Below are 13,522 nucleotides of genomic sequence, written 5' to 3' on the forward strand. Positions count from 1 at the left end.
TGCTATAAGTCGTAGTGAATATATTCCGGGAGGGAAATAAAATGTGTGAAAGGCTGAAGCGAAATCCGGTCAATAAACCAGATTAAGCCATCAGCAATTTTCTGCCAAAAAAAAAAGTTCATGTGAACTTTAAAACTCATTTTGCATTGATACAGGTATAAAACTTCCGAAATTTTTGTAACAAACTTCTCTGCTTCTCCATGTTTCCTTCCCGCCTGTGGTAGAGGAGGTGCTCGGTAGAATTCCTCCAACTCTTGAAAAAAGAACAAAAAATTGGATGTGATCCGTCTCTCAAATTTCTTCGTAGAACAAGATATATGCCTCACACCTTAGAACTTCTTCAAATGAAACCTGGCGAATATATGTATCGCTGGCATGATACCAAGTATAATCGCCACTATTTGCTTTCTCGGTTTCCATACTCTTTAAGCCTCCTCTTATGTATGCTACATAGTGGCCTCCTCTAATCGTCCCCAGATGCTCGACCACTCCAAGCAGACGATAGATGCAGCTTCTTTTTTCAGCTGACCTGCAAATTACGAATTTAGACAATTTAATACAAACATTCTCAGTTATACAGCTACTAAAACTATACGCAAAGACTGCCACATTGAGGGTCTATAACATGAACTGGTAGATTCAAGGTCAGGTGTACGGAAAAAAAGGCATCAGCACACACGATGATAAATATGATGTTCAGCACAAAGTGATCATATATCTGGATGTATTACACGTTTCCATCCCCGCATCTTTAAAAGTTAAGCTACCTACTATATAGGACAGACTTGTATAGCCCTTTCTTGTCACTTAATACACTAGTCGCCCAAATGTCAGTAGTTTGATTGACTTGCTAGTAAACAGTAACAATATGGAGTAAAATCAGTTTTTCTTACGTTAACAGCACCAATACATACATACAGAGAACTTTTCTTGTGACTAGGATATGCACCCGGCTAATAGATCAAGATAAAAACAGCCCAGGCAATATGATAATATTTCTTGGAAACCATAGTAAATAAAATGCCGTAAAACAACCAAGATTCACCTTATAAGTCCTACCCATTTGTGATTCAATAATTACCTGTATATACCTTCGTAACTTATTCTTCATTGGTAGCATAGTTTTTGTTTATGTCAGCCAAAGAGTTGCTATAGTGTAAATTGATAGGCTCGATAGTTATTAGATGTTTGAGCCGACACTCTCTACTTTAGCTATCTTATCTTAGCCTTCTCGTCATCTCTCAGAAAAGTAAAATTTACAGACCAGGTTCATTCGAGGATTCACAATACAAGAGCTTTACTAACTGTTATCTAAACAGGGTGAATGACACACAATATCAAAGTCAGCAAGTGCAAGCTGTCAAGGATATTGGAACAAGGAAGTATTTTGGGTCTCGACAGTTAAAAATTCTATTCTTGGATGATGCAACAGGGAGTCAAACGCTTAAGGCTGGTGGCTACCTTGCTCAAAGAACCACTAAAATATCAATAGGTTCCTGCAAACTGAAAATGCAATATACAGTGTCAGTAGATTTTGGAATGTCACATCAGTACTAACTTCCCAATCACCAATCCAATCCATCCGTCAAGATCTCTTGACAGCCTCACTTGGTCTTTTGTCTCGAGACAGTTTGTGAGAGGGCATGCATGAGGTATTTCTGAGCAGAAATCTTCAAATTTCCTAGCATGACTGTCTAAACCTCCTCTGGCTCAGTATTAGTATGAGCAATTACACTTGGTGAGAGGATCTTGCACCTTTGTAGATTCACTTGAGCCTAACAGGTACTTTTGATGTAGGGAAAGTAGGTGAAGGCAAATATAAAGCTCAAGCACAAGCCCGTTTGGGCACACCTGGGGTAAAGAGTTGGTTGGTGTGCCATGTGAAGCGTCCAGGGAAGGTGCTATCGGACAACTTATTAGAAAGAAAAGAGGACCTCAAGTCTCGTTGGCGATTGATGGTCCTAGTAGATTCTTCATAACCCTGTTAAGTGCAAACATCCCACCCATTTGGCGTGTGCTATGCTAATATGAATTGCATTCTTTTGCCTTACTAAGTGCGTTTGTACTAGTCAATATATTTCAAGCCTCTAGCTTGATCAACCCAGTCACCCGTTTTTAATGGGAATATGGGATACACGCCCAGTCATCAAAATGCCCACACCACCTCCTGTGGCCCCTCAATAACAATATCACTCCTAACTCCCTTGTACCATAGAAATTTTTAACAGTAAAGCATTTGTTTGCCATAAAGCCTCTGTAGATTTATGATCCTTGTTCATATAAGGAATCTAGATTATATCCAACAAAGTTTATTACCACAAAAGCTAATAATAGAGTAAACATACTTTTGCAAATTACCAATCAGAAAATCAGAATATCACTGAGAAATTTTTCCAAAATTTGTGTGCGCAGCTTTATCTGTTCATTTTTTAAAAAAAAAACAGTAATATTATCAGCAATGGATGTTACTTGGGCTTATGGTACGAACACACCACATTCAAGGATCGCACTCAGAATTTCAAAAACTTTAAGAAAAGGCAAGGGGACACACATTACTTATTAATCCATACGTATATTAAACAACCATCAGGTGTGTACTGAACAAAAAATGAGTTCACAAATCACAAAAGGCCAGCCCACTACTTTGCCTAAGCTACCCCAAGATGTACATGACACAGCAGTCATCTAATTGTTAACTACAAATCCCTGATAATCTTCGCATATCTCAGATTGTTGCTTGCAGAAAGACATGTGAACCTTTCTTTAGACATAAACATCTCCATATGATGACACTAAATACGAACAGGACTTTATTTCTATTCGTTTCTTCAGTACGAGGGAACAAGTTGGTGAATTTAGAGTCTTCTCTACAAGTAACGTAGTACTGGTACATATTTCCTGTTATAATCCGTAAAGAATCACTCCCCCAACAATGGAGAGTGTACGGATCATTGTTAAATGTAAAGATGATAATGTCATAGATTCTTTGCTTGTAATCCAAAACCCAACCACACTGCACAGAATTGTGTTTTCTTAGACCTTTACTTATTAGCTTCTAACTTGTACCCACTTCATTAGCTTTGTTTCGTAATTATTTCCTCGGAACAGTTAATGAAGATGTATGACACTTCGTTTATACACAAGGTTAAATTAGATCTCCATATTTCCATAAATCAATTAAGCATTACCAGAAAGATATTAGCTGTACACTTAGAAGTCAAGTGGAGAACAAAATCAAACCTGGGATGCATGTATGGTCCTAGATCAACCATATCGCTAAAATCCACGTGACCTTGCAATTTACTAATGCGACCACGAGCATCCTGACTGAACCTCTTTAGATGAATGGTCAAGATCGGAGGGGCCCTGTCAATCAGAATCCTTTTTGTTGCATCTCTCTTCACCTTGATGCTTTCTGAATCCACCTCCACATCCTCACTACCTGACTCCCGTTCCCCAGGCGGGGAATCAAGTTTACTTTGTTGGGCACTAACAGGGTAACATCCAGCACCAACAGATTCATTAATGTTGAAAGAGTCATTTGAATTCTCCCCATTAATTGTGAGCTTTTGGAGTGCAACACTGATCTTATATTTTTCTTCTTCCAACAGGGGATCTACTGGAAGATGCTCATCACACTTCTGATTACTTTCAGTTGTGTCGTTCAATTCACCATCAATACTTCCATTGCTTGAAGTCAACTTTTCACTAAGAGCATCAAGTACTTCCCTTTTGTTATTTCCATTACAGTGGTTCTTGCTGCCTATAGGAAGAGGTTCCAACTGTCCAGAACATAAAAGAGGATCCTGAACTCTCGCCGCATCTCCATTCAGCAAAACATTTGATCTTAATTTATCAGCCTTCTTTAATTTTCTTTGTTCTAGTACAATTTTGGAACAATTTTCGCAATGCCATGCATGTTCATCTTTCAAAAGTAGCTCTGGCTTTGTAAAGAAAGACACACACCTCTCCACTGATATTGGAGCATCAGAATTATCAATCTCATCTAGATCAGACCCACTGCTATTTCCGAAACTAGTACCAGTTCCTACAACTTCATTTCTGTTCATAGGCCCCATAACGGGACCTTCAACAACTTCAGGTTCATTAAATAGATCTCCAAATCCGCCGAAGTCCATGGAATCTTGTTCATCAGCAACAGGTGATGGTGAGATTCCAGCTATGCTATTTGATGCACCATCAGCAGTTGATGTGTCTTCTTTGTAAGGAAGTAACAATACTTCTGAACTTTGAACCTGCAAAAGGGGCTCATCTTCCCATGAATTTTCTCCCCAATCCATTTTCCTGCTGGAATCTTCAGGCAAAATCAAATCACTAAATTCTGAGTCATGCTTTGGAATTTCACCATTCATAGTAGCATGCTTGATGACAGAATCTGGCACTGATGATATATCATTGCTGTGGGAATCCACAGTAGGATCGTTGGATACACCATCTGTATTAAGGTAATCCATAGATGCAAAGCTATCTCCCAAAGGTTCTGTTTGTTCCGTACAAGGTAAAGGATCCTGATTACTAGATTCCATAACCATTGAACTACCAACATTTTGCAATGATACAATATTCTCAGAAGCATCCTCATTACCAGCATCCATATTCTGGTCCTGTGCAGCCAATTCATAATCACTGGACACTGTGTCTGGCTCAAGGTAATCCAACCATGATGCATCATCGTCTGCAGGTACAGTTTTCTCCACAACATTCTTGTGCAACAAATTATTAGATTCTTGCGTAGCGGAATTATTCTCTAAAACTGAATTACTCTCATTACCAGAAACAACTTGGCCTGTAAATTCTGATGTAGAAACCACTGCAGAAGGCGTGATATCCTCCACACTGGGTGTGCTACTTCGATGTACTGGATCTGCATTTCTGTTAACTTTTGAACGAATTCTTTGACTACGTTTTGGAGGAAGCTTTGTTTTTTTGGGTTGAGTAACTGGTTTAGCCTTTTTGGATGGAGGTCTTTTACTTGGTATAGGCAGTGAGAGATCTAAAAACGGCTCATGAACTATTGAGGAGTGTGAACATTTTAAACAAGTAACAGTACTACAAAGCATCCCACCAAATATAGCATCCACAAACGTAGGAGCAACATTCGGAGACGTCCCATCTTCATTTAAAGATTTGGCTTGCTTTCTTGCACTTGACTCTTCAGTACACAAACCATCCAGCAAACAACGAAGTAACTCATGACTATCATGTTGCTGAAATCCTCTAAATTGAGGAGCCTTTGCACAAACACAACCTAACAAGGCTTTAGGAGTAATTACGTTCCTTACTCCAGAGCCCGAATATATTTCAACAAAAAGCTTCTTTAGAGACACAGTAAGTGGGCCAATTGACTCCTCCATTTGTAAGAAATGATCCCGCAATTTCTGCATGGCAAGAAGATTTTGCAATACCGAGTTAAAGAAACAAGTGTTTCCTAAATTTGTTAATCCTCTGACCTTATAACCACCTCCGGCATATATATTATTTAATGTAGCATTTTCTGTCTTGATATCACTTAAAACACTGCCACTTCCGAACCATACATCCTCAACATCAATAGATGCTCCTTCAGTAGGGCGCACCTTCATCAGTTTTACAATGTCAAACAGAACATCTTTTGTGTGACCATTCTCTTCTAAATTTCCAACTGGAATCAACGTACTACAAGGAAAGCACCACCGGAGTTGAGTATTTTTAAATTGAATAGCCAAATGATGCCTGTTTTGTCTGGCATGACGAACCGCATGACTTTGAGGCGTTGTTGGGAAACCGAGCCCTCCACATGAAAAATGGCCACATTCCAAACACATCCAAATCGCCTTTTCCCCTGAATTTGAATCCACTGAACCGCTACCTTTTTTCTTTCCTTTACCTTTTGCCTTACTTGCTCGCCTGTCATAAGATTCTTCTCTACAATCCTCACATTTCAATGGACCTGGTGATCCTAATTTAAGGGACACTTTAACCAAATTAAAACCCTTGTCAAAGTGAGGACATATACGTCTATCTTCCACAGCTGGCACTACAGCATCCACAGCCTCAGTCTCAAGGACTGGAGTATCATTTGCAGGAGCAGCTTTTTCAGAAGCAGTAGCTGATTTTGCAACTCGCTTCTCCTTGTTTCCAGCTCTAGCCTTCTTCTTGACCTTTTTTCCCATTAATCCCTCAAACTAATCCTGTGAATATATAAAAAAGAAATACAAACACTGAAGAGACAAAATAGAGTAATGTTCAAGACACGAAACACGAAGATAAAAGGAGTACAAAAAATTCAAGTCTCATAATCTAAGACGTAAGACCATCACCAACACTTGATCAAAAAGCATATTCACAAAAATTTTAGAGATACATGAATACTTGTAAGAAAAAAAAATCTCATTAAGCTAGTTGCAAGGCAACTTCCCACCCCCAATATGCCCAAATGTCATGAGTTCAATAACTCAAATAAGAACGGGTTGATCTTCACTTCCTAAACTTTCAACAACTATGTGAACTACAACCTCAACAACTCACTTTTCCTTCGGTCCATCCATAACAGACTATGTACGTTTAAGATCGAAAACGGAATTATCTCAACAAATTAATGAAATTCCCTGGTCCTGAGAATATTCAATCACAAAATATTCATAGAAGTATGCAAGTACAGAAAAATTGTTCTCACACTAAAACTGTTCTATTCTTACCGGAGAACGAATCAAACAACCATACATAATCTGAACTTGTCCAACTACACAAAGACTACAACTACAGCAGCCCTATTAATCTATCAAACTTTGCACCAAATCTATCACCACCCAAATCATCATAACACAAATTATAAACTATTCCAACACAAACAAATCAGCTGCCTTTATCCAATACACACAACTATCACAAAAACCCATTCAACACACAAAAATAAATCCAAAAAAGGGCAGCCCAGATGGGCTAATACTCAAAAACAGATGAACAAATCAAGAAAACGGAGATTCACCTCAATCTTGTCAAATCAAGAACCGGGTCAAGACCCGTTTTTGACACATAACCCAGAAAATATTAGTGATTGAATTAGGATCTGAAGCAAGAGGCAAGAAAGCTGTGTTCTTTGTTTACTATTAAGTCTTGTATGATTAACAGAGAAGAGGGGGAGAGTGTATTGAAAGTGGTGAAGCAAGGTTTATCTGAGGAGGGGTTGAATTGTAATAAAGCTGATAAAACGGAGCTTGGGCCTGGTGGTAAGTTTTATTAGAAGTGATTGCACCTTGCTTGCCCTATGCAGCCATCTTTTGCAAAGGAGTACATGGTTAGGTAAAATAAGCTAAGCTAGAATCGATATATTTATTTATTTATATTATATCGATATATCGATTATTTGGACCAATATTTTTTTTAACGTAGGAATCCGCAGTTGTTTAATATTTTATTTTTTCGAATTTGCAGTTAAGAGTACAAATAAGATATCATAAAAAAATAAATTGAATTGAAAAAATTGAATATTAATTTGAATTATGAATTCCGACTATTCTGAGTAGATAAGAATAGAACGAGTATTTTTAGAAGTATGATGATAAATGTGACAATTTTTGTAAATCGTATAAAAGGATACTCATGATCGATGCATATAATTTTATATGAAAATACATTGAAATTATTAGACAAAATTTAGTGACATTCTCGATCGGAGAAATGAGAGATGTTCTTGTTAAAAGGATTCCTAAGCTCTCCTAACCCTAATTCTCTCTAACCTCTCTTGTCGCCTGGGGCTTCCATCGGTTTTCACCGGTGGAAAGCCCCAAATCACTTGATTGCTTTGTTTTTCTTTCTAGTTTTTGAATAATACATCTTCTCGAAAAACTTAGATCTAAAATCATCGGAGATTTCGCTGTCTCTCTTCCAAGCGGGTGAGTTTCGGTCTGATTTCTCTTGTTTTTGTGGTTCTATTTCGGATCTATTCTCGGAAGAATTCTTAGATCTAAAACCATCGGAGATTTCGTTGTCTTTCTTCTCTGTTTAAAGCGGGTGGATTTTCAGTCCGATTTCTCTTGTTTCTATGGTTCTGCTCAGATCTAAGGTTGTTTTCTCTCCCTGGTGAGAGTTTTGTTTTTCGCTTCTTAATTGTAAGCGGGGTCTTGATTTGATGATGAAAGTTTGTATGGAATCGTCGTTTTGGTCGATAGCTCAAACGATAGCTCTGTTAGGGCATGATGAAGAGGGTACCAGTAATTCAACGAGGATGCATGAAGCGGATACTTGTATTTGTATATACATTTTCTTCAAAATATCGTTTAACTGTCTCTTTATGAGAACAGGCGATTGCAAATTACTGTTTGTTCGACTCGATCATTGGTGTAGATGCCGTATGGCTTTTTATTATTAAAATTAACACCTTTGTTTCAAAAAAAAAAAGATTCCTTTTAAGAAATATATTTATAAATGATATTTAGATATTATGATTAATAAATAAATAATTAAACAAATTTGTTCATAAATTTGTTTTTAAAAAAATATTATTATGCCATTGGCCTGTTGCTAAACCAAGTTTGTTACCTAGCTACAGATATTTTTTGGGCTTCCACTTGTTCTTCACCTCTCTGCATAAAACTAGTGAAACTACTACATACAAACACAGTTACAAACATATATCTATCTCCAGCTTCTGTGTCTCAAAGTTGACTCAAGAACTCTTCACCACCTGCTGCACAATGACTCATATCCTTCACTTTTTACTTGCCCATTTGCTTAATCTTCATTCTTGTTTTCAACTTTCTTGATTTAATTAATTGTCATGCTTTTAAGTTATGAATCTTTATTTTTTTTTGATGATTACTATAGTCTCTAGCTCATCTTTTATGTGTGTATGTATGCATGTAATTTGATTTCTAATGTGTTTATAGTTTATGTATGTTAATGAATATGAGCATGGGCGGATCTAGGATTATTTTCTTGGGTCACTAAACACATTTTCGAGAAACAATTTTGTCAGGGCGTTTTTATAATTTTGTAAAATTTTGAATGATGAAAATATGTAAAAGAAAATTTATGAGGGACACGGGTCCGCCGTGCTTGTTACTGGATCCGCTCTTGAATATGAGAGCTTGTTTGTTGTGTCTTTAATGAGATAAGATCTAACGAGGTAACCAGAGAGAGAAGGATAGAGAGAGGGCTAATGCTAGAGCTGGTGGCAAGAAGGGTAAAGATGATGGCTTGACTCCTGAACAGCGCCGTGAAAGGTAGATATAGACAAGCTATACATACAAAAATATACCCATGTTTTGATATGTTAAATGGTCTAATCTTGTTCTTGCTTCAAGATATTGAGACTTTTGTTATGTGTACATGTTTTGTGGAGATATGGTTTGTGTAATTTTGATTCGTCTTCGTTGGTCAAATCTGATACTGTGTTAAATAACCAATTCACCAAGAATCATAAGGTGTGGAAATGACGATTTAACTGGATTATATATTATATTCTATTAAAGACGGGCTAGGCTAAAGTCTTGACTGACCTGTGAAATAAAGTTAACAAATTTTTCTTAGTCTTGGCTTTTTAAATATTTTATGTAGTTATGCATTTTACATCTGGTTCTTTTAAGATCTTTAGCCTTTTGTTATACATTCTTTGTTAAGATATGGTTATAAGCGCGCTTGTTTAGTTTTGATTTTATTTTTTTTCTTAAAGCTAGTAAAAAGATACGATCTTTGTTGTTTCTTAAGTTTGGTGGGGGTGTATCTATATTTACAGGGACGGAAAAGCACTTCAGGAGAAACAGGCAAAGAAAGCAGCTGGGGAAGCTGCAGGGAGCAGTGAGGCTGGAGGTAAAGGCGCCAAGAAATGATGGAATTATCAGGGTTTCGGGATTTGTTTCTATCTTTTGTTGAATTCTATAATGTGAGTAAAGGCAACACAGTCTTACTTGTTTGATCTATGTTTTACTTCAGTGTTTTGTTTTGATTCGAGTAATTGCACATGTCCTAATTTATTCCAAAGATACATAGAGAGACTATAGTATCATGTTCTTATCCCATGATGATTGGCGCTTACTCATCTTTGCCTTATTATTTTGGTTCCTTATAGGGCAGATAAGCCTTGAATGATCAAAAAGGTACCATTTTGAAAATCAAAATGGTACTGTCTCTCTATGTTTTGGCCTTTTCTCGATGTAGCAATTTTGTTAAGAAGGAATATTGCACCTCAAGATGTGCAATCAGTTTTGATTTTCAGAAGATTTAGTCAGTCATGGTAACAGCTTAGCAAAAAGCAGAAGTACGAAGTTATAAACTAGGATAGTTTAGAGTCAGTTTAGAATTATTAGTTGCGAAGATTATAAGGGTATAATTAAATTTGAGGATTCTGTATTACTAAATGTTATTACTTGAACGTTGTTGTGCTATTATGCTGATGAATTACTATAATGGAATTAAATATTATGGTTATTAGGTCTAGTGTGATTAATAGATGAGGACTATTCATGAAATTCTGATTGAAGTTTATGGTCTTGTAAGGTGAATGGCTGATTCCTTTATATTATCAATGTAATTTATGCAATATGTGATGAGTACCTCTCTATGGTTTGATAGTGATAACTTTCACTTTTGCTCTTCATGCTTGGCTTTATTCAAGTTAGCTATTTGTATATACAGGCCTTTTCGATGGGCTTTCTTGCAAGCTTATTTTTTGAGACAGTTCTACTGTAAGAGCCTGGTAACTCTTTCCATATAACTGGTACTACTGGTGGCACTTCTTATACACTTCATAGATCCTTGGTTTAGGTTTATTGATTTTGATTATTCTGAATTTTTGTTAATTATCACTTGACCATTGATGTGGTTATAATATAAATTGCTTTAATGGAATGTTTTAATAATATGACCGCTCGTGGCAACAAACTCGAAGCTTTATGGACTACGGTTTATAATGTGAATCATGATTCCTTTTTACATAGCAATTTTATAGGTATTGCCATGATTGCTGCAGTAAGTAATTGCACCTCTTGTACGAAGTTTCAATTTTTCTTCTTAGAATGTTTTTGCGTGCATACCTTCCTGAGCATGCATTGCTTGACCTGTTGCTTACTATAATTATGAAAACTGATATCTTAGAATTGAAGAACACAGTAACTGGAAAACGTAACGGGTTCCTGTTGCTACAAAATTGTGAAATCAGTTTTTAAGTTAGTCTAATATGATAATTTTAATTGAATGCTTATGTATATTAATATACTACCTATAGTGTTATTTGAACTGACAGCAGTAACCAATAGTCCAATATCCACTGTCTGGACCTTATGCAAATGACCCCATAATTCTCCTTAACATAGTGAGAAATAAATAACCCAATAGTGTGTATTAGATGCCTTATTGAGTTTCCTTTACACTATTAAGTGATGAATATGAATGCTGATATAGATAAACTACCTCAAGCCCATTTCTGTACGACCAACTTCAGTAGTCTGGCTAAGATGTTAAAAATGATCGCTTTGTTTCATAGGGATTATAAATTCTTCAGTGCAATAGATGTTGTGTTGTAAATTCGGATCCAAAAGAAATATAGTTAATAAATTTATAGTTTCTTTGGCTTGCATGTATCCCGGTAGTAATTTCAATACTTAGCAAGTTAAATATGAGAAGGTGTCTCAATACAAAATCTGCAACATATGTTGTGCAACTCATAAATTGTCATACAGATGATGTTGATGGAAATACGGAGTCATATATTTTTACTTGCAGATACCGTTTTGTTGTAGTATACCTGTTTCATTTAGATGCACAAAACAGATAATTTCCGCTTGGATAGGTATTGATATTAGATACTTAATATTACCCGACATGGCTAGAAGATTACTATCAACTCACAGCTCAGATGCCTGGATATTATGTTTAGGGCTTGAAGGCAGATGATTGTTTGCTGTTAGACGGCATTAGTTCAGGGGTTTGGAGTAGCAACTATTTTCCTCTTCAACAATTAAGAGACTGGAAAAGCCCTTGATGCTTTAACCTTTATATAATCCATCTGCTTGAGCTGATATCTTGTCAATTCCATGTAAAACTCGCCTGCAAAAGGTAAGAGAAATCATTTAACTAACAATATCACGAGGCAAGAGTCGTAATATAATATTTTCTGATACATAATTACCAAGCTCTATTACGCTCCTGTGGATACAATCTCCTCTACCAACACAAATAAGCTCGCATTTTCTAATTAGTTCTTTGTTGTACTTGTGATGAAGTAAGATGTTTTTATAAAGTGCAGACCGCAGATATTTGACTATATCTGCGCAACTGAGCTGTTTGTCGAGTAGATACTAAAATGCACCAGAAGTACAATTTTGTGTCCTATTCCCTGGAGGTTAGGCTGAACTTAATCATCTTGTTAATATTTACATAGAATTATTATACTTGATAGAGGACACTGACTGAATTTGTTGTTTTGTATGTTGAAATCTGCTAAGTTGCTTATTTGAATAGTATTGAGGGTTAGTTCTGTTTACAGGCTGCAAATATCAGTAGAGGGTTCTCAGCTTAAATTGTTAAATACCCGGTTCCAGGCCAATGAGGAAAACTTTCCTGTATGATCATTCAGCACCAGCAGTTTGTGTAAGAGTGAACAGGGTTCCCGGCGGTTTTTTGCTGTGCTTGCACACCAAGTTGCCCTTTGCTGAAAGCTCCGCGGCCTGCAGGACCACCCTACCACTAGTCTTCTGCCAAAATGGTTAAATTTTAAGAGAATGGTTTGTTTGTATAATCCAATACAACTTCGGCTTTTTTTTAGTTCTTTTTCCTTATGGAACAAATCAAATTAGACTATTTTTTCATGTCTGCTAGTATCGTCCAAATTTTCTGCAATTTATTGTTTGGTTATTGATTTAAGAATGCTGAATGAACTCTTTTATTTGTACTTGGTATTTTTGTTCTCAAGAACATTCGTCACAGAATGTGCACTGCAGTATCTCATAATGTTATCTGTCAGAAACTTGCAATGAACCTGAGTCTTCCACACTCACACTCATGAACTCTCATATCATGTTAAATGACTAATTCTGTATTTGAACGTGTTAGATGAACTTATATTGATCGTGTAATATTTGAACACCCTGATAATGAACTCTTATATAATGTCAACTTATATTGATCGTGTAATATTTGAACACCCTGATAATGAACTCTTATATAATATCAACTTATATTGATCGTGTAATATTTGAACACCCTGATAATGAACTCTTATATAATGTCAAGTAACCAATTCTGTATCTGTATCTGGGTATCTGAATGTGTTAGAAGGAAGGTTTACGGCAAAAGTTGCTCCGAATAATATTGTTGGATACCAGCACACAACATTGATACTGTAAAATCTTGATAAATGAATAAAGTCGTGAAAGCGTTCGAATAAATAAATGTCTAAAGGACAATTTATAGCACCACTTCCGAAAATTGAATCATTGGCTCATTGCGACGGCCCTTAGATTTATTTAACCAGCACTTTCTGGATGTTAGCACGAAAGTGATGTCGAATTCGAGAAATGCCGTC

General features: G+C 36.4%; 2 protein-coding genes and 1 long non-coding RNA gene across 4 annotated transcripts in view; 1 reads left to right on the forward strand and 2 right to left on the reverse strand.

Moving 5' to 3' along the window:
• On the reverse strand, window positions 1-7,277 carry LOC108199575 (ubiquitin carboxyl-terminal hydrolase 2). Its single transcript, XM_017367460.2, has 3 exons — window positions 6,989-7,277; window positions 3,241-6,191; window positions 1-529 (listed from the first exon to the last, which is right to left on the reverse strand). The coding sequence occupies exons 2-3, from the start codon at window positions 6,171-6,173 to the stop codon at window positions 292-294; spliced, it is 3,171 nt and encodes a 1,056-aa protein (XP_017222949.1). The 5' UTR covers window positions 6,174-6,191; window positions 6,989-7,277; the 3' UTR covers window positions 1-291.
• Window positions 6,467-13,522, reverse strand: part of LOC108199625 (myosin-binding protein 3) — a 22,983-nt gene continuing 15,927 nt past the window's right edge. The window contains exon 5 of the mRNA XM_064082840.1: window positions 6,467-6,478. The gene's annotated coding sequence lies outside the window, so the exon portion shown is untranslated. The remainder of the gene's footprint in view (window positions 6,479-13,522) is intronic.
• On the forward strand, window positions 9,869-12,896 carry LOC108199971 (uncharacterized). Of its 2 annotated transcripts, XR_001802564.2 has the most exons (4): window positions 9,869-9,883; window positions 10,636-10,717; window positions 11,876-12,340; window positions 12,485-12,896. It is a non-coding gene; the product is annotated as an uncharacterized LOC108199971 (long non-coding RNA). The 2 variants fall into 2 exon arrangements; XR_001802565.2 differs by lacking the exon at window positions 9,869-9,883 and having other exon boundaries at window positions 10,636-10,696.

The sequence above is a fragment of the Daucus carota genome, chromosome 8, assembly GCF_001625215.2.
Source record: "Daucus carota subsp. sativus chromosome 8, DH1 v3.0, whole genome shotgun sequence".
Taxonomy (NCBI): domain Eukaryota; kingdom Viridiplantae; phylum Streptophyta; class Magnoliopsida; order Apiales; family Apiaceae; genus Daucus; species Daucus carota.